General features: G+C 34.9%; 1 protein-coding gene across 1 annotated transcript in view; it reads right to left on the bottom strand.

The window, feature by feature from the left end:
- LOC122795930 (trifunctional nucleotide phosphoesterase protein YfkN-like) overlaps positions 1-22804 on the bottom strand; it is a 590353-nt gene that overhangs the window by 402549 nt on the left and 165000 nt on the right. Inside the window, exon 3 of the mRNA XM_044064413.1 lies at positions 3860-4440. Coding sequence (XP_043920348.1) covers positions 3860-4440 — 581 coding nt within the window. The remainder of the gene's footprint in view (positions 1-3859; positions 4441-22804) is intronic.

Below are 22804 nucleotides of genomic sequence, written 5' to 3'. Positions count from 1 at the left end.
TTATAAAAAAACTTTATTAAATAAAATTACTTTAGGGCAATCATCTCTCAGTGACTGAAGTGCTGTTTTTATATAAACCGGTAATCACATAACGTTACATTCATCAGCTTGCTATGACTACCAATTTAAAGTACTATTACTCATCATAAACATAAATTCATTTACTATATTTTTATGAATAGTATTAAAAGACCTCTTTAGTAAATATACTCAGTTCTGATTGATCCTTTGAAGCAAAACAAAATTTAAAAAATGATTTTGTAAATAAATATATATTTGTGGGTGTGTATATATTAACCCAAATTTACTATTTTAAATTGTGTAAAACTTAACATGCTAAATGTTATAAAGTCCATTTATTGCAATTATCATAATTAAGACTTTAAGTAAAGTTCATTACGGATTGCCACTCTGTGGTTTAAAGCAGCTGCCAACTCAGTTAATTTTGTTCCAAGTGGCCCCCTGGTATTCATACAGACCTTCTCAAGTAGAAAAAAATCAAAACGACTGGCAAAGATCATTCTAACAATAAAGTACTAAAAAATAAAGAAGGAAGGACGATCACCAAAGCTAAGATAAAACAAAAAACTTTAATATGAAACCAGAAAGCAAAGGTAAGCACTTTCACAGTCCTCGGACTGCTTCTTCAGACATATTAAACAGTGTTTCACATATCAGCATTTAAATACCAAAGCAACCAATCAGCTGCGTAGAATATAACTATCTTATAATGACAAACTAATGTGGAAGTGGGCATGCCTTCAACACTGGTTTTAGAGAAACATGCTCATTAATACCAGGATGTTTATCTGCATTTAAATAAGTAATCCACTTCTGTTCTCTCGTTTCAGTTAATTTCGTGGAATCACCACCAGCTGTACTTACACCAACTAGCTCTATAGCGATGAATTTAAACATATGTCCCTGACCTTTATCAGAAACATGTGCTAAAGCATTATTCAATTCCTTGTTTTTAATATCATTCATATGCTCTAATATGCTGTCTTTAAAAAGCCTGTCCGTTTTACCTACATAAAGCACAAAATACTTTACACTGAAAGCAAAATATATAAGATTTTGTGTAGTCCAGTCAGCATAAAAAGATGTCTCTATTACAAAGTCTTGTGTAGGATGCGTACAAATGCACCCTGTATGAACAATCTGTGATCGCCCTTTCTTCTTTAGTTTTTAAACCTTCTCAACTACAAAAAATAAATATTTTTTGAAATCCTCACAATCAAAATAAGTTCTATAAAGAGCATTTTTCATAATTTTTTTATGTCATAATTGTGCCTTGAATTCTTAATTTTGTTCTGTGTTCTCTATATGGAAACAATTACATGACAAACATGATGCCAAGTATACCACTCCTTGGGTGTTACAATCACATTTACCCCTACAAGGAATCATTCTGTGGTAACTGGGACCACCACATAAGAACCAACATTGATGTAAGTTCACCATTTACATGTACCACCCGTTTTCATAATTGCCTTACACTTATTTTCTATTTTTTTTGTTTATCAGTCTCAAATACCTCATTTAAATTTTAGTTCCTACTATGTACAATGTCCATCTTCATTCCCAGTCTTATCTGAACATCTAAATCACATACCGTTTACCAGTTCTTTTCTAAAATATTCTTGACTACCTGGGACTTCAGTGAATTTGATACCACTACTACCTACATTTTCTCTGGACTATGAGGTACAACACCATTTAGCTGAAATTTTCTGTCCCCTAGAATAGGTTTAAATCTTGTCTCTCTGGCCCTGTTAACTTCATATATGGCTTTTAATACAAGAGCTTACTTTAAGTGCTTGACATTCTTTATTTAAACAAACAGCTATTTTTATAATGCTAGAAACAATTGCAAACTGAACTTTTAATGTCAGAAATTTCTTCTTATACAGGTGACAGCTTGAAAAATGAAAACAGGCATTTGAAAAGATTGGCTTTCTGTAAATGGTTGATGTGCTACATCATATATCTCTTTTCAGTATATTTTCTCCCTGGGCCTCTACTGAAAAGGTAAAGCTTTCCGCCAAGTTAGACTATTCCAGTAAACAAATCTAAGCAATAAATAACTAACTAAATAAATAGTATCATGATATGTGGACAATTAATCATTTTCTCAACTGTTTTGGTAATCTTCAAAAAATTGCTTGTGGTTTCTAAGTAACAAAAGCATTCAAAATATTCTGCGCTTGATCCTTTCCATTAATATAAGAATATCAAGAAATTTGCCATACATTGTAATGTGCTTTTGTACTCAAAATTCAAAACATAATACTTTTCCCAGTAAGGCAGTACAATGTTTGAATAAATGGGGGCTGATACAGCTCAGATTGCTACTCTCATCTACTGGTGATAATAATTGCCTTCAGAATATATATAATTACAAGTTGATGGAAAAGCCATACAATCTGTAAGTCATCTCACACCTCTGTCAGATAAAGGATTTTTCAAACCACTTAAGGCCTATATCATGTGGTTTGGAGTTGTATAAATCCACTATATCAATATTAATAAACAGCACATCTCTGTTGTATATCTGACATATGAAGAGATTTAGAAAGTGCTATGAATCTTTTAGTACTGTAGTTTCACCATCAAGAAAGTTCTTAAGTCATTAATCAATAAACTTGGCCAGGAGTTCTGTCATCGATCAGGATGCTGCCTTTATGGGACATACTGATGGATTAAGCTAATCTTTATGGACTTTCGGGATATCAAATATTACAGGTATCCTTGGGGCCTTTACTAATAAGAAATCATATTTAGATTTAGATATCAGCCCTTCAAAGAATAAATAATTCAAAAAACACTTAATTTTCATGTAATGTGTATTGTGATTGATTTTCAGTAGAGATTAGTGACATGTAGAGGGTAGTGTGTTTTGGGAGACAGGGAAATGACTCCAGTACTGAACAGTCTGGATAATAATTGTGTTGCCTGCATGTCTAGTCCCAAGACAATATATATGTCACTGTCTCCAGGTGCCTCATACTCCTCACTGGCCCCAAACATGAGTTGGACAAAGTTCAGCTGAGATTTGTTGGGTTTATTAGACCTAGTGCATGAGGAGTGGCACTCTGGGTCAACTGATTGTCAGCTATGAGGAGGATGGGGGTGGTGGGCATAAACTATTAAAAAAAAGGTTTGAGACCCAATTTGTGAGAGAAGCTGAAAAGGAAATGTTGGGCTCATAGGATGACTACACAGATGTACACAATGTGCGATACCTTGTCTGTGCCAAAATGCCAAAAGAGCTACATCTACATCCCCATAGGTGAAATCTTTATGGTGACTGGTAAAAAGTGTGTATTCCAGACATGGACATATCAAGGAAGGCCTTCAGTCTTAGTGGTGGTACAGTCCACTGATATCAGATTACTAGGGTAAGACTTTAATTCATTTCTCTTGACAGTGATGCTAGATTTCTGATATGTACTTGGAGTCCACCATAAAGTGAGTTCTACCTTCTTACAGATACTGATACCTTGCAGATATATCAGAAATTATTAGGCTTCACTAGTTATCAAAACAGTGTATGAGACATTGAGTACAATACTTTGCAGAAGTAAGGAATTCCTGAAACTGCACAGTTTGCACTATTCAGCTGTTAGAAGAAAAATGTGTAAGTGGGAAGTAAAAATCTAATTTAGAAAGTGACTCCTTGGACTACTTAATAATAATAATAATAATAATAATAATAATAAATCTGATATATTTTCAGTTTTATTTTCCCATCAATAAAATTATCTATAAATAAACATAAATATATAATAACAAACTGTCTTAAGAAAATATATAGAAAAGTTGCTTAAATAGTGTGCTAAACAAAGCAAGTACATACCTGCTGATTTGCAATATATTCCCCAACAATAGCTTTCACATTAATATCTTCATCTAGATCACTTAAAACATCTATTTTCTGAGTTGCATACTGAAATGAATTATTGCTTCTTGAAATATCAATCTTTGTCAGACTTCGAAAATCAGAGCCACTTTTGACAATTAAGATTCCATTTTCATCAATGACACCATAACTGTGGTCATGGCCCCCAAGCACCAGATTTAGTCCACAAGCTGCCCGTGCCAGCCTGATATCATTACTCCACTTCATATGAGTTAAAGCAATAATAATTTCGGCTCCTTTATTTCTAAGTTCCTTTGACAGTTTTGAAGCGACCTCTACATAATCAAAATAGAGCAGATCTGATTTATCAACAGTGTTTAAGGTATCCAGCCAATCTTCTTCAACTAGTCCCATCAGACCTATGTTCAAATTATTCCATTCAATAACCCGACTCACAACACCATGGCCAAGGGGCTCAGATGATATTTTATCATACACATTGCTAAGAAACCAAGTACATTGTGTTTCTCTTTTAAAATCTTCTAAAACATCTAGACCAAAATCAAATTCATGATTTCCTGAAAAAGAGAAACAAAAATCAGATCAATTGCTTTCTGCATGTTATTTATTGTACAAACACATTTGTCAATGAATAGTATAAAATGTAAAAACACAACCTTTCTCAGAACTTTTTTCTTCAAAAAAATGAACTTTATTTTTTTCTATAAGGCTGCCTAGATTATCCTGATCACCTTTAAAATGGTCTGAAAAGTCATTCACTTCAGTGTTTGCCAGACAGCCTGTGCTGGCATGTTAAACCTCAGCTAATCAAAGTTTCAAGACATCCAGTTATTTTAGCAATGTTTTCTTTTTGAAGTGAATGATCAAATTCTCATGGCAGGCTGTCAGTGCCACCTGAAAACAGAGTACGGAGAAACAAAATATTTCCCTGGCCAAATCATGTCTCAAAGTAGCTGTCAGTAGAAAGGAAGTTCCAAACAAGCATTACTACTTCCCCAAAACCTTATGTAAATCTGATGGACAAGCATCTCAAAAGAGCTGTGCAAATTCCTGAATTCTCCCTAGCCTTCTGTGACACTGCCAGCCCACTATCTGGAGTTTTGTAAATAATTATATGTCACTTGAAAATATTAATATGATTTATATAGAAATGTGACACTGCCAGTCCAGCAATCTGGAATTTTGTAAATAATCATATGTCATTTGTGAACAGTAATATGATTCATATGCTTGTCCTACAAATGTAAGAGAACTGTATGTTATGTACTGAGTTTCAAGAATGTAACCACAGTGTACCCTACTGGAAAAGAACAGAAATGTATATAAACTATATACCTGTGCAACTGTATATTTTAATAGTAGAAGCTGGAACATACAGAGTTAATTTGCAAAACTTCTAGAAAATAAGTTGAAAGGTAAAGTGTTTTACGATTGCATTATCTCGGTTTCAATGCAGCAAGCAGACACAATGTCTAGAGCTAGAGGTTTTCCTATTGTGTTGAAACAGAAATAATTACTAGGTTTTAAATGTAAAAGTGTTTTTATTGCTCTGTGACTTCCTAGCAGCTGCACACTTCTGAGAGATATGTATTTTTGACACAGATGTGTTAAATTCTAAGTATCTGTTTAGCCTGGGAACTGAAGTCAGGTGACAAAGAGTAATCTCATCTAAGCTTACCCAGCAGTAATGTTGATTACTAATTTTAGAACTCTCTCAGAGAAAGACTGGGCATTTTGTATCTTGTCTTGGACCTAGAAACTGTCATCATTTGCATTTTCCTTGCTCTGTAAGTAAGTTATTTAGGACATAGTATCTTTTAGAGATAGACAGATTAGTTTAGATGTTTTCTGTAGTTATTTGAGACTGTCCTGCAATGTTGTTTTAAAATATTTCCTGTCATTCTGAACTATATAGTTACTGTGTTGTTTGAATATTGTCTTGTTCTTTTATGATTATTAAATATATTTAAACCTTTTCCTTGTGGCTGGTTTGTTTATAGGTTCATAGGATAGGTTAGAACTAGGCTAACTGCCCTTATGAGCCATTTCAAGCCTAGCCAATTTCCCCATGTGAGAATCAAACCATGGACCTTCCATCTCTAAGGTAAACACCTTAACCATTATGCCATCCTCCCACTTTAGAGACATTTAAACGTTTACAGTACTTGCATATGTATTTGGTGACATTGTACAGTCCACTCCTAAATAGCCTTGGTCTTTGGTCACATTTCCCATTTGGATAATAGTAACATTACACAGTAGGATTGGGCACCCTTTGTAAGGGCCTTAGAGTAGCTGATAAGGAGTGGTTGGTGGCAGTGATGACTACCTTACAGTCTGGGCAGAAGGGGGCATTGCTAGTAAACCTGTGCCCACCTTCCTCAGGAGTGTCTGTGTGTTTGTATATAAATCAAATCTCAAACTGTGTGTGTGTGTGTGTGTGTGTGTGTGTGTGTGTGTGTGTGTGTGTGTGTGTGTGTGTGTGTGTGTGTGTTTGTGTGTGCGTGTGTGTGTGTCAGCTACTTGGGCAGGGACATGAAGCACTGGTTGGACAGAGAGGGTACTGGAGGTTATGGCTTGACCACTCGGCTGAGATCTTAACTCTACAGCTGTGCCATTGGAAAGTCTTACTGGAGATCTGGAGAAAGAGGAAAAAACCAGCACTAGACTGACTGTGACCTCTGTGTGCTCTTAAGGGAAATTGTACTTTACTATGTGTGTACTTGTAATCCTCCCAATGTATACGTCCCTCACTGATGCTAGTGGTGAGGATTGAGGCTTCTTGATTACTGAAGTGCAGGGGCATCACAACTTCACATAGGGAAGGCCTACTAAGTCAGACCTCAGTTACAGATAGCTGTGTGCAACCTGTAGAGCTTTTCATGATGGTGGAGGCCTACTCTCACTGGCTAATCATCATCATCATTGTAAAGTAACAGCATGGCCAGTTACATTCTCAGGCTGGATGGAATTTGGTCATTTTAATTTTGAAAAGTGCAAAAAGACATTCTCCAGAGTGATTTTTGTGAGGGGACATGTGAGGGGAACTGGAGGCAGAATGGAAAGTGGGTAGACAGGGTGAAATTGGAAGATAATTTTTCTGCAAGAATATTAGCAATGTCTTTGGGTTAGAGAAGGAGGTACTATTAGAGACATGTCTGGTACAGGTTGCTGGTTACTTCAAAGCTTTTAATATAGATGTAGTGTTGTTGTTATCTTTTCCTTTTGTAGTAATTATGTTGTTATCATGTAAAGTGTGCTTTCTGATTTAATATACATGTGTTTTACTTTAGTTTATTCACTGGAAGTAAAGATTAATAAACTTCTGTTTTAATTTCCTACATCAGTAGTGTAGCTACAGTGAGGTGAAGTGATCAGCTGTCGCAGACACAAAGTGTTAGAGAGTATGATTGAGCTATCTTGATTGCTCTTTAGTAAGTGCATACTGGCTTTTAAATGCTGGCACTGCATCGGCAGTCAAATTTGAGCACTGCAGTGCTCTGTGTGTGTGGTTGAACTGTAGCAACTACTTGCTACAAATATAACAGCAATCTGCTACAGTTTAAATGAAAAATAAATGTTTAAGGCAAATCCAAGTGCTGTAGTGTTCTGTCTCTGATGCAAACTTTAACATCTGCTTGCTATCTGTAGCAAGCAGTTTGCTACAGTTTAAAAAGAGTATCATTTCTTTTCTAAGATAAATCTGAGCTGTGTAGCATTCCATGTGTGGTATAAATTGTAGCATCTGCTGTTGTTTAAACTGAAATGCTTTAGTGCTCTGTGTTTCTTGTGCATGTACTGCAGCAAAAGTGTGTTACAGCTGCAATAAGCAGTTTGCTATAGTTTAAGGAAAGAGAAGAGCATATTTATTTCTTTCTTGCTTTCTTTTTTACTATCAGCTGTGGAAGAAGAGGCAGGTGTAGGGTGCAGAAACAGGACCTGCATTTCAAGTGCACCAGCTAAGATCGTGGACTGTTTTTTTTTTTCTTTTTTTGTTCCTCGACCATGTTAAGGAGTGTGAGACTGGGGAATGTCTCCAGGTGCTGGATATGCCAGCTATTCCTCTGTCCAGTATGCTGAGCAGATAAAAGGTACTTTGTGATTCCGAGTCATGTGTTTCTACACTTTTGATGATGCAGTAAGGTTGGTAAACTACTTCTAGTGCGTAAGCATGTTTTCTGCTGTCTGCAGCAGATTTCAAGACATGAAGTGACACAGACTGCAGCCCAACTAATCACTTAGCCAATTAGACAATGAATCAATAGCTGACTAAATGCATTTATAATCAAATGAACAGTAACAAAAGATAAATGGAACAGGAGAAGATTCCTAGTAAAGTGTATGATGCATGCCATACAATGCAACAAAAAATTCTTACAATGTAATAAATAATTGTGTGCCATGGAATGATCAGTTAGGAAGAAAACTTGAAGTCTCAGAATCACTTCAAAGACAGCCTACAGTAAAATATATTTGTGTACATTATACATTGACTGGATTAATGCTGTAATTAGAAATGCTCATTGGACTGAATGGTTTTCTTAACAAAGCTGAAACATTACCTATCTGTGGGACTTAGTACTATAGGCAGTACCTGGTGGGAAACCCGACTACCTGCAGTACCAAGTTCTGTATACAGGAGGAATAGCACTCTTGGCAAGCATCAGAGACTGAAGCAATAATAATTTTATGGAGTTTAATCATACCTTGATTTAAGAATAAGGTATATTCTCATCACTGCACTAGAAACTCAAAACACTTGGAGAAATTAAAAACACAGGAATTGTATTTGGAGCACACACAAGTGTTGTTCATTGTAGTCATAACTCAGACTTCTGTGGGGATAGATACCAGTGCTCTGTTTAAAAAAAAAACATTTAATTTTGTGATAGGCAGTTATTGTGCTAATGTATCCCTCATCTTGGAGAAGAAAAATGTAGGTATTATGGCCATGTTACCCTGCGAGAAGACCTCTTCCACTGCACATGGCCATGCAGCACTACCTGTATGTTAGACCTGACTAGATGCCAGCAATAACAAGTCTGAAACCCAAGTAGAGCTGCTGTACCAGTGAATGCTGGCTAGACAAAACGGCCCTGCCAGATCCTGTAGTACATTTGGGATGCTGGCTAGACAAAGCTGCCCTGCTAGGTCCTGCGGTACATTTGGGCTATTCTCAGGACAAGTAATGAGATTCAATAACATAGAATGTACTAAAACCTCAACACCTATTACTGGCATAGTGAGACCTTTCAATTTAACACTAACACAGAAACAGGATATAGTTGGACACCTGCTTAGCATGACAGTACATACAAATACAAATTTTTAAGATTTAATAAATACGTGTCCACTAACGTAGCTAAAGTAAAAAACTACATATTTTAAAATCAGAATGTCCACTTTATATCATGAGAGTATACTACCTTGCATAGTTAAATCTGTTATTTGACTCTAGAATATATATGACTTTGCTTTGCGGCATATCTAGAGCTCGTTAAGGGATAAAGTCCTTATCTGTGTGAAACTCTTAGTTGCCTATACTAATTGTGTCAACCATGTTCTATAAATGTTTGTAACCTTACTGAAGACTGTAAACTATGTTAATGTGTAAATGTTACTAATGTAAGCTACTAACTTGGAGCTTTTCTCCCCGGGCCTCTGTTGAAAATGGACATATATCCAGTCGGATCATCCCAGTAAACAAATGTAAAATAAAATAAATAATAAATAAACACTTCAAGGTATTTAACTGCAAATTATTTTCTCATCTTATGGCATTATCAGAAGGTGCTGCCAGTTGACACAGAAACAGGATGTAGCTGGACACCTGCTTAGCATGACAGTACATACAAATACAGATTTTTAAGATTTAATAAATACGTGTCCACTAATGTAGTTTAAGTAAAAAAAACTACATATTTTAAAATCAGAATGTCCACTTTATATCATGACAGTATACTACAACAAAAAGATGAGGTAAAAAACTTTGCACTTGATCTTTATTGGTATCTTTTAATTTTGGCTGCAACTCTTATGTTTGTAGTTGGTCTTACATTTCCTAATGCTAAGATACAGGAACTTACTTGCTTGTTTTAAATACTATTTATAATGATTAAGTGGATATCTTTTATAGATGGCCAGGATATTTTTATTTTTGGAACCCTGCTGTTTGCTGCTGGCCAGTTGGTCAACTCTCACAACAATGGACATGGAAGACTGCCACTGTCCTGTCATTGTGGAGAAAGCAAGTTTGTGTAGTCTGAAATCGATATGTTGTCATGTTGTTGGGGTCTGGGGGGGCTTGCCCCTATAAATTCCTTTTTGTCTTTTTCAGTGTGCATCAAGGGGGTACACTTTTGGGTGTGCCTCTTGACTTCCCCATGTTTTAGATTTGGGTTTGAATACTTACATGTCAAGTAAATGAGATGTAGGGCCCTTTTCTTTTATTAAAGAGTTTGTTCATGTGGGAGGTCTATTATATGGTTTCTTTTTAAACCTGCCATTATGCTTTTGCTAGATAAATATTAATATGACACCAGTAGGTAGCAATTTCAGATGCAAGGTTTGCAGGGCAGCTATACCCTTTGTGTTTATCAATATGATTAGCAAATAAGAAGTAATTGGTTTTGGAGTAATTCTGAATGTAAAGGAGTTATGAAGGGCTGTAAAGCAGGCTTTAAGGGATAAGATCACAGCAAAATGGTCAGATTTAACTAGGGTCGAGATAATAGGCGTGCTGGTGTAATTGGGGGGAATGTTTGCAAAGACACAATCTAGAAGTTAAACACCTCTAGCAGATAGGGGGTACATTGGTCAAGTGTACTGGCATTTAGAAAGTCCGGAAATCTCCAGGCATGTTTGTTGTTCAGTAATATAAATTTTACACTTTATATACATTTGGTTCAATGGATCACCTTTCTAACTGGTTAAAATAATCCTCATATTCTGAGCAGGATATAGATGGGGTTCTACATCTGGCTAAAATGTGACAATTAATTTAGTTGAGTTTCACTCGCACTGCAGACAATTCAATAATTATAGCATGTGGAATGTGACAACAGACAATGGGGTTATGAATAATTAATCATACTTCCCCACAGTTGGTAGTGGACCTCATTGCATTATAGGCTTTGTATGCACAAATCAGTGGTGGATGTTAATATGGGCCATTCAAGCAGCATCCCAGGGCCCTTGACATTAGTGAGGTCCACTACAGAGGAGAACAAAGGGGAGAACAAATGTCACAATCATAACTAGACTCAGTACAGTTAGTGTTTAAATCCTAACAGAGTTGTGTATATACTCCAGTGGCTAACTCTGTTTGCATACATGTAGTACATGGCCTCTATGACCCTATTTACTTTACGTTACAAATGAGCATGATATCTACTGTTCATAGTTTTGAAACAAATTCCATCTTATAAATACTGGAAAGGCAGTCACTTAGGTCATGAGGACTGGGTCAAATGTGAACGATGTTGGTACCTTGCACAGGTGCACAATTAGGAATGATGAATGAGCACTACACTCCATAAACTGCATGTCAGGAACATGAGGTAAGTGCCAGGAGCTTTGTGCGACTACAGGCAAGAAATAAGTATGTACAATGCTATAGCCATTATGCTAGCCTGAAGACAACTAAAGAAAGCTAGCAAAATTAAAATATAAGAGCTTTTGTTTACCACATTAGTAAGCTTCCTTCTTAGAGTTTCATTTTTATTCAACACATTAAAGTCTACTAATGTGTTTGGCCATACCTATCAAATTCTTCCCTCAAGAATCAGGGACAAAGCCAAAAATAATGAGAGCCCTTACAAGCCTAGTCAATATAACCTGATTTTACCCAAGATATGACCCCAAGGGGCAAGAGGATGGCATGGATTTGTGCCTATGCCTTGAGTATCTTACAGACTGCCCCTGTCCATAAGGGACATAGGCAACACCCCAGGTGTGAATTAGCAATTCCCCATCCATTGACTGCATTTGAAGGGGGGCAGGGAAGGGCTCTGCTTAATATGAATAGGAAGCCTGTTCCAAAGAAGGCACAATCTCAGAGACACATGTCTGTCTCTCCAGCATATTTTGTTTGAGTTGCTGACTAAGTTTAGATCCCTAGATCAGGTGACCCTCATCCTGTATGACTTGTTTAGCACGTCCCTCAGGGCTGGATTTGAGAGTGTCTTGCAGTTCAGGCATAGGTCACCCCGTAACAGTTGGTAGGATACAAAGTATAGGGATAGGATTTTTAGTCTACCCTCATAGGACATGCTGTTTACACTCTGTATTTTCTTTGTGAGGAACCTCTGAGGTTGCTTCAGCTGCTGCAAGTGCCTAATCAAGTACACGCCAAATGGTGATTAGTACTCGATTATTGGTCTAATGAAGGCTGAGTGTAGCAGGATTATAATTTCCTTGGATCTGGATGCCATACCTTTACTTATAAATTGTGTCACACAGAAGGACTTCCTCAGCACTGTGGGCAGACATTGGTCAATGTTCTGGCTACTATCTGTGAACCTACATATCTCACCTCTGAGTTTACTCTTAGGGGTGTGCTGTTGTTGTTGTAATTTGTAGGGGTATTTGACTTCCCAAAGGGAATGATGATGCATTTTTTCACATTTAATTTTAGGCCATGGTTCTGGCACCAATTATTTTTCTGATCTAGACCCTCCTGAAGGAGCTCTTCATCACTGGGGATTAAGTGATTGCTCCCAGTTTGCGGTCATTGCCAAAGTTTGTCATCCAGAGGCCTTCTACATTAGCCTTGAATTCAGGGAAGCATGTTCTGAACAGGAGTGGTCCCAGCACTGAACCCTGTAGCACACCACTAATAACTGGTCTCTTGCTGGCTCTGGATTCATATACTTTAACCATATGCCCCGTCCATGAGTGAATTGGCTATCTGGTGATGTAGGGGTTTATGCCTAGTTTTGTGAGTTTATTTATAATACTTGAATGGTAATAACTTCATTCCCATTTATACTCCTCATGTTAAAGCTGCACATGGTTCTACAAAATATGAAAATTATATTGTTACTTTTTTTGTGGGAAATTATTTAATACAGCTGCAAAACACTCTTGAGTAAACAAATCATGTTACTTCTTTAGATAAATTTAAGGAAAAAAAATTAAGAAAAAAATAGCTGCTCTCTCGTATGTCCATGTAAAAGTTAAGTAAAGTAATGGCAAAGAAATAAGCTCCCAAATCTCCATGCAATAACAGTTCGTTACGGAAATATATGTTTCATCCACCACTGGTTGCTGCAATACTCAACTGTTTATAAACAAATGTTTATAATGAATCGGACTCACATAAACGATAAAATAAATAAATTTATTTGTAAGATCAGCAAGCGCTTTCACCACTAAGGCTTCTTCAGGCTATCAGAACATGTTCAAAGTGCGTGCTTTTATATAATTGATTTAATGACATCATTTCCTCTCCCATTTTATTAACTGTTTAAATTAAATCAAAATTAAAATTGTTATATTTTAAATATTTTAAATAGTCATGTATATAAAAACTCTTCTTATAAAACAAGTAAGAATAAGAAAAAAATAAAAATAAGCATATGTATGTATATATGAACAATCACTTTCATGTTCTATAAATTCTTACATTTCCAGTGTAAGCGCTGTCTGAATGCATCAATTTATACAACAAATATTTCATCACATATTACTAACTTATACACAATATATTAAGAAATTTATTATTCAAATAATGAATTAAAATTGTAAAGTCATAAAAGAACATATAAATACAAAGCATAAACTTTCATTATATTTATGTATGAAAAATACTTTTCATTTAAAATATCTTAATCTAAAACTGCTTACCACTATTATAATGGCAGAATGGCCTTGATACAATGTATTGCTATTTTATTTAGGTCTTTGATATATTATTTCCTAAGAGGTCTATTCTTCAGAACTGGCTTGATAGAAACTCTATCATTTAGACCAGGCTGACAATCAGCCCTAAGCCTTATGATCCATCTACTTTCAATTTCTTCTGTTCTATTCCTAACATTGCCTCTTCTATTATTGGGAATATTAATTTATATAACTTGAAACTTAAAATTATGTTCCGAAGTGTTACTGCATATATGTTTTGATAGGGCACTTCTCATAGATTTGTTGCTGATATCATAAATATGTTCTCTTATTCTATCTTTAAGTCTACGGTCGGTTTTGCCTACATAAAATGCAGGACAAACCATACATGTAGCTAGATAGACGAGGTGTTCAGTAGAACAATTAGCATTTACATTAAAAGTAAATTCTCTGTTTGTAACCGGATGCACAAATTTATTAGATTCTATAATGAATTTACAATATTTACATTTCATACAAGCTTTAGTACCATAGTTTCTATATGAATCAATTGATCTATTTCTTAATCTATTTGGACCACATAACATCCTGTAAAGGTTCATCTTGTTCCGATATGTAAATGAAGGATGATCACCTATAATGCTATGAATCTCATGATTCAGGGTCAGGATGTCCCAATATTTCATATATGTCTCCCTTACCTGTTTAACATCTTGTGTGTAATAAATACACACCTTGAGCTCATCCACAGTCCTTTTACTACTGTTAGAAATTAACAAACCATCAGAGTTGTTCCGTTCTGAGAAATATGGACTCGCTCTATTTAAACGTAAGTTATCTATATCTAAAAAACCCTCCATCATTTCCTCAGATGTATATGATCTTTCTTTAAGTTTTTGTTCTAATTCTAAAATTCCATCTTAAACCCTATTTCCGATGAATGCAAGTGAGATATTCTCATAGCTTGTCCTCGTGCAATATTTTTAAAGATGACGTTAGGGTGCATACTAGACCTATGTAGTATGGCATTTCTATGACATCCTTTCTTAAACACACCAGTATTTATTAAGCCCATAGTCGCCCTTTCTATAAATACATCCAGAAACAATATTTTATATTTTGAAACATCTAATGTGAACTTCAAATAACTTGTCTGATTGTTCATTTGTTGAAAAAATTCATTAAGTTTATTCTCATTTGATGTCCAAATGAGAAAAAGGTCATCTACAAAGCGAACATAAAACTTAACATAGTGTTTAAAATTACTCAACTTAAATAAAGAATTATTCTCCCAATCCGCCATAACTAGGTTGGCGTAGCTATTGGCACATGAAGTGCCCATAGCTACGCCATCCCTTTGTAAATATATGTGATCTTGAAAAATAAAAGCATTATTAGTAAGAACCATTTCCATTAATTCACATAGAGTCTCAATCTGCATCTCTGTAAAAGAACCATGATGCTCTAAACGTCTCCGTATACATCCTAATCCTTCTGAATTAGGTATGCATGTAAATAGTGATTGAACGTCTAAAGTAACCAAGAAATACTGTTCATCCAGTATGACATCCTTCATGCTGTCATACAACATCATCAAAAATTGTTGAGTATCCTTTAATATATATATATATATTTATTAACAACGGGTCTCAACTTATTTTCTAGGTATATTGAGATGGGTTCTGTGACCCATCCCCTCCCAGCAACTATGGGTCTCATTGGTGGTTCTTCAGGATTCTTATGAATCTTAGGTACACCTTGTAAGATTGGTATCATTGGTTCACTAACCATAAAATATTTATATAATTCTTCAGTAATTTTTATTGTATTTACCATTTGCAATAATGCTGTCGACATTTTATTAATAATTCTATCTAAATAATGTATACTAATATGATGATAGTGATCTACATCACTTAAAAGATGTTACATGCTTGTAACATAATCATGGGTGTTCATGATAACTATTGGACCGCCTTTATCGGCCGGTCTGATGACAATGTTCTTGTCATATCTAAGGTTATTAAGTGCAAGACGCTGTTTAAAATTAATATTGCCTTTCCATTTTCTATATCGATTATTTTCTGCTTTAATATGAAGTTCCTGTTCCACCATTTTAGAAAAAGCCTCCACTAGAGGATGCATAATAGGCATATAACTGCTAGGTTTTTTAAAATCCTGTATATTTAAATTATAATTAGATCTACCAAAATTTAAACTCAACAATGTACTATGAGCAAATAATTTTAGGTCCACTACTGATTCAGTAATATCACTTTTTGTAGAAGGAATAAAGGATAGACCTTTCTCTAATACATAGATTTCATCTTTAGATAACTCCCTATTCCAAGGGGTCTACGAATATTTAAAATGCCCACTACAGGTACACTTTATCCGGACTTATTATATAAATGACAGTTAATTAATATAGATACAAGTATGCGTTACATGCAATTGTTAATAGAATACTTTTCTGTAGAAGAGAACATGCTGAGAGATAAAGTTAAAGAACAACAGAAGCATGTTTTTGAAACTTATCCGAGTCAAGTTTTGGATAAGAGTTTCAACAAGTTGCTGGACAATGTTTATTTCTTTGAAAAGAAATTGCTAGAACAGAAACGAAAGTAAAATACGGAGAGATACAGTAGATTTCAAGAGAGGCCAAATTTTTACTTGGCTGAGGTATGATAAAGCAACTGGAGACAATGCTGATAGTGCTGTTGGCACAAGTAGCAAAAATCAATATAGAAATAAGAATAAAGTGAACAATAATGCAAGAGACAATCAATTGAATGTTTTTTTAAATGAAATGGACAATGCGTTTAATGGTGATAATGATAAAATAAATTCACCTGAGATGAATGCTGGTATAATTATTAATAAAAAGAGTTTGATTGTGACAAAAGCTGATATACATAATGAGAGTGATACCAACAGCGTCACTTCGAACAATATTTTATGTTTATCAGATAGTGAACAACATATAAATATTGTGAATGATGTTCCTACTTCCAATGATATAGTTACTGACTCCACATCTGTAGCTCCTAACCCACAGTCAAATGATGTGGTGGTTAGGAGAAAAACAAATAATAATGTGAATATGAAAATAGGACATAGTGAGATGGCCCCTTTCCCCATACAGGAGCTACACAAGGGAGGAAGGGACCGATCTATGAGCCGAGGCAGGCAGAAGAAACGAGTAGCCGAGGAACAGCCCGTAGGACCCACTCTCAAAAAAATGTGGGAAAGAACTGTGATTCATTAATTTGGAATATATCAGATAGGGAGTTATCTAAAGATGAAATCTATGTATTAGAGAAAGGTCTATCCTTTATTCCTTCTACAAAAAGTGATATTACTGAATCAGTAGTGGACCTAAAATTATTTGCTCGTAGTATACAGTTGAAATTAAATTTTGGTAGATATAATTATGATTTAAATATACAGGATTTTAAAAAACCTAGTAGTTATATGCCTATTATGCATCCTCTAGTGAAGGCTTTTTCTAAAATGGTGGAACAGGAACTTCATATTAAAGCAGAAAATAATCGATATAGAAAACGGAAAGGCAATATTAATTTTAAACAGCGTCTTGCACTTAATAACCTTAGATATGACAAGAACATTGTCATCAGACCGGCCGATAAAGGCGGTCCAATAGTTATCATGAACACCCATGATTATGTTACAAGCATGCAGCATCTTTTAAGTGATGTAGATCACTATCATCATATTAGTATACATTATTTAGATAGAATTATTAATAAAATGTCGACAGCATTATTGCAAATGGTAAATACAATAAAAATTACTGAAGAATTATATAAATATTTTATGGTTAGTGAACCAATGATACCAATCATACAAGGTGTACCTAAGATTCATAAGAATCCTGAAGAACCACCAATGAGACCCATAGTTGCTGGGAGGGGATGGGTCACAGAACCCATCTCAATATACCTAGAAAATAAGTTGAGACCCGTTGTTAATAAATATACATATATATTAAAGGATACACAACAATTTTTGATGATGTTGTATGACAGCATGAAGGATGTCATACTGGATGAACACCATTTCTTGGTTACTTTAGACGTTCAATCACTATTTACATGCATACCTAATTCGGAAGGATTAGGATGTATACGGAGACGTTTAGAGCATCATGGTTCTTTTACAGAGATGAAGATTGAGACTCTATGTGAATTAATGGAAATGGTTCTTACTAATAATGCTTTTATTTTTCAAGATCACATATATTTACAAAGGGATGGCGTAGCTATGGGCACTTCATGTGCCAATAGCTACGCCAACCTAGTTATGGCGGATTGGGAGAATAATTCTTTATTTAAGTTGGATAATTTTAAACACTATGTTAAGTTTTATGTTCGCTTTGTAGATGACCTTTTTCTCATTTGGACATCAAATGAGAATAAACTTAATGATTTTTTTCAACAAATGAACAATCAGACAAGTTATTTGAAGTTCACATTAGATGTTTCAAAATATAAAATATCGTTTCTGGATGTATTTATAGAAAGGACGACTATGGGCTTAATAAATACTGGTGTGTTTAAGAAAGGATGTCATAGAAATGCCATACTACATAGGTCTAGTATGCACCCTAACTTCATCTTTAAAAATATTGCACGAGGACAAGCTATGAGAATATCTCGCTTGCATTCATCGGAAATAGGGTTTAAGATGGAATTTTAGAATTAGAACAAAAACTTAAAGAAAGATCATATACATCTGAGGAAATGATGGAGGGTTTTTTTAGATAAAGATAACTTACGTTTAAATAGAGCGAGTCAATATTTCTCAGAACGGAACAACTCTGATGGTTTGTTAATTTCTAACAGTAGTAAAAGGACTGTGGATGAGCTCAAGGTGTGTATTTATTACACACAAGATATTAAACAGGTAAGGGAGACATATATGAAATATTGGGACATCCTGACCCTGAAGCATGAGATTCATAGCATTATAGGTGATTATCCTTCATTTACATATCGGAACAAGATGAACCTTTACAGGATGTTATGTGGTCCAAATAGATTAAGAAATAGATCAATTGATTCATATAGAAACTATGGTACTAAAGCTTGTATGAAATGTAAATATTGTAAATTCATTATAGAATCTAATAAATGTGTGCATCCGGTTACAAATAGAGAATTTACTTTTAATGTAAATGCTAATTGTTCTACTGAACACCTCGTCTATCTAGCTACATGTATGGTTTGTCCTGCATTTTATGTAGGCAAAACCGACTGTAGACTTAAAGATAGGATAAGAGAACATATTTATGATATCGGCAACAAATCTATGAGAAGTGCCCTATCAAAACATATATGCTGTAACACTTCGGAACATAATTTTAAGTTTCAAGTTATACAAGTTAATATTCCCAATAACAGAAGAGGCGATGTCAGGAATAGAACAGAAGAAATTGAAAGTAGATGGATCATAAGGCTTAGGGCTAATTGTCAGCCTGGTCTAAATGATAGAGTTTCTATCAAGCCAGTTCTGAAGAATAGACCTCTTAGGAAATAATATATTAAAGACCTAAATAAAATAGCAATACATTGTATCAAGGCCATTCTGCCATTATAATAGTGGTAAGCAGTTTTAGATTAAGATATTTTAAACGAAAAGTATTTTTCATACATAAATATAATGAAAGTTTATGCTTTGTATTTATATGTTCTTTTATGACTTTACAATTTTAATTAATTATTTGAATAATACATTTCTTAATATATTGTGTATAAGTTAGTAATATGTGATGAAATATTTGTTGTATAAATTGATGCATTCAGACAGCGCTTACACTGGAAATGTAAGAATTTATAGAACATGAAAGTGATTGTTCATATATACATACATATGCTTATTTTTATTTTTTTCTTATTCTTACTTGTTTTATAAGAAGAGTTTTTATATACATGACTATTTAAAATATTTAAAATATAACAATTTTAATTTTGATTCAATTTAAGCAGTTAATAAAATGGGAGAGGAAATGATGTCATTAAATCAATTATATAAAAGCACGCACTTTGAACATGTTCTGATAGCCTGAAGAAGCCTTAGGGGTGAAAGCGCTTGCTGATCTTACAAATAAATGTATTTATTTTATCGTTTATGTGAGTCCGATTCATTATAAACATTTGTTTATAAACAGTTGAGTATTCTAGCAACCAGTGGTGGATGAAACATATATTTCCGTAACGAACTGTTATTGCGTGGAGATTTGGGAGCTTATTGCTCTGCCGTTACTTCACTTCTTTAGATAAGTTTGTGGTCTTATCACTATATCACTGTATGCTAATTTTCAGGGTAAGGTGTTCCACCTGCAAGAACACATTGACAACTTGTCTTTGTAGGAAGTAACAATCTCTTATTGTTGAATTTCACATGGAAATACAGTAGTCTAAACATTAGTTTAGGTAGTGAAGCCGTGAGGGTTCAGTCTTTCATGTTGTCATGGTAGGAAGTTCAGCTGTATCAAAAATTTCAAGGGCTGGACTTATCAACAAAATAAAATGCAGACACAACCCATATCTTGTATCAAAAACTGTATAATTTGGTATTGCATATGGGAAGGAGGGTATGTCCAACTCCAAAGTTTATTACTTACACTGGCTCCAGGACATGACTAATACAATTTAATTTTGTATCAACATGCATTTTTTCTGAAGAGTAAGCATGATCTTCTAATGTCTTACATTACTGGCTTAACAATAATCCTAGAAAATCAAACATTTTATGAGGGACAGCAGAAATATGAGGCAAAAAACAATTGTGGACATTTTGCAAAACAGAGAGGCAGATGAAAATATTGCTCTTAATCTTCCATCTTAAAACTGTGGAACAATGCCTCACACAATGTGGAATAAATGAATAAAATGTGGAACAATGCCTCACACAATGTGGAATAAATGAGTAAAATGTGGAACAATGCCTCACACAATGTGGAATAAATGAGTAAAATGTGGAACAATGCCTCACACAATGTGGAATAAATGAGTAAAATGTGGAAAAATGCCTCACACAATGTGGAATAAATGAGTAAAATGTGGAACAATGCCTCACACAATGTGGAATAAATGAGCAAAATGTGGAACAATGCCTCACACAATGTGGAATAAATGAATAAAATATGGAACAATGCCTCACACAATATGGAATAAATGAGTAAAATGTGGAACAATGCCTCACACAATGTGGAATAAATGAGTAAAATGTGGAACAATGCCTCACACAATGTGGAATAAATGAGTAAAATGTGGAACAATCTCTAACAACTTCAACTTGGAAGCTCATAACATGGTTATTAACTGTCACTTCATGCTTAAAAAGAGTTTGTTTGATAAACTGATATGATTCAGTATTATACATTATAATTTAAGATGTTGGGTTGAGAGATATTGATGAGTTATGCTTTATTGTTTTCCAATTTCATGGCATTTCTTTTCTTTTTTAAACATACAGAAATAACATAATTGAAGAGGTGCACAAGTTATATGTATAAACTGCTTTCTCAACTACTGAGAACTGGATGCACCAAAATCACCTCTCTCTCAACGCAAATAAATCTAAAATACTACTATTCCCTCCCTCAAAAACTTTCTCATATGACAAAAGTTCCTTTCAAGTCCTTAGCCAAACCAACTCTATCAAAGTGGTTCTCTTCGCCAAACTTCTCGGTGTTACTATAGACGAACACCTCAAGTTTGATATCCATATAAAGAAAACCCACCAAAAGTTAGGTATGCTATACAGGAACAATCATTTCCTCTCCACCTCTACTAGGCATACTTTGGCCACTACTTACCCTCTTCCTTCCTTACTATACGGAGCCCCTCTTCTAACTAACCTGACCTCTTCCATCACCTCTAAACTAAAAAAACTGCTATAATAAAAATCACCAAATTGGCAACCAGATCCAAAAATTCCACCCATCACTGCCTTACCCTCCAATCTCTGAATTGGCTAGAACTCACAAATTACCTAGACTACCTCCTAACTTACCACTGCACACAGACTCATATTTCACCCAACAAAATGTCTTGCTCTAACAAACATCCTTCCCCCCTACACCCCTAATAAAACTCTCGGATCTGAACACCAAAACTTAATTACAATCCACAAACCTAAATGACCTGCCAACTTCTCCTTTCTTTCTCACTAGGCAAGAAATGGAATTCACTCCCTTCCACACTAAGGACAACACCAAACTCAGATAAGTTCAAAACCCAGCTATTCACATACGTGTCCTCCAAATGGAAATGTACCTGCTTTCACCCTACCTAATTCTGTTTAAGTAAATGCCCCTGGGAAGATTTTTCTCCTATGTTCCTCAGCTCTCTATAACTCCCATAGCTATTTCCTAAGAGTGTACCTAAGCTCTCTGTAACTCCCATAGCTATTCCCCACATGATTTCAACTTTGTAAATGCTGTAAATAGCATCTTACTTTAAATGAATGAATGTATGTAAATTGTTCCTTACTTTAAATGAATGAATGCATGTCTAAATGAATCTGTACAGTATAACCCATATGATCTATCACAATGAACCACGTTGCTCATGCTTTGTATTGAATTCATACATTTGTAACTTGTTCTTTTAACTGTAACTTTTATAGACTTGTATCTTTACTGTATTCTGTCTTATGGAGCTTTTCTCCCCGGGCCTCCACTGAAAACAGGCTCTCGGGGCCCAGTGGACTTCCGCGGTAATCAAACTGGAAATAAATACATAAATAAATGTGGCATATCTGAACAATGGTATGAAGACAGGTGGCTGTTACTTAGAACTTTGGACCTGATATAACTGCTTGTCCAAAAGACCAAATTAAATCACTGCACAAGTTCTTTTGATATTTGTAAATGCTGGTTCCTGTCCTGGATTCTTACTGGTGTTATGCCGAGTCCCAGGGAGTCAGGCTTAACACAAATGGCTATGATGGAATTTTTTAACCAGGGAAAGTAATAGATTGTTCCACTAGTTCCATTGCATTCCTCCCATTAATCCCAGCCCAATGTAATAAAAACATATAGACAGGAGT

The sequence above is a fragment of the Protopterus annectens genome, chromosome 2.part2, assembly GCF_019279795.1.
Source record: "Protopterus annectens isolate FY-2018-M chromosome 2.part2, PAN1.0, whole genome shotgun sequence".
Classification (NCBI taxonomy): Eukaryota; Metazoa; Chordata; order Ceratodontiformes; family Protopteridae; genus Protopterus; species Protopterus annectens.
Note: the sequence above shows the minus strand (reverse complement) of the source record. Positions and strands in the feature narration are given on the sequence as shown.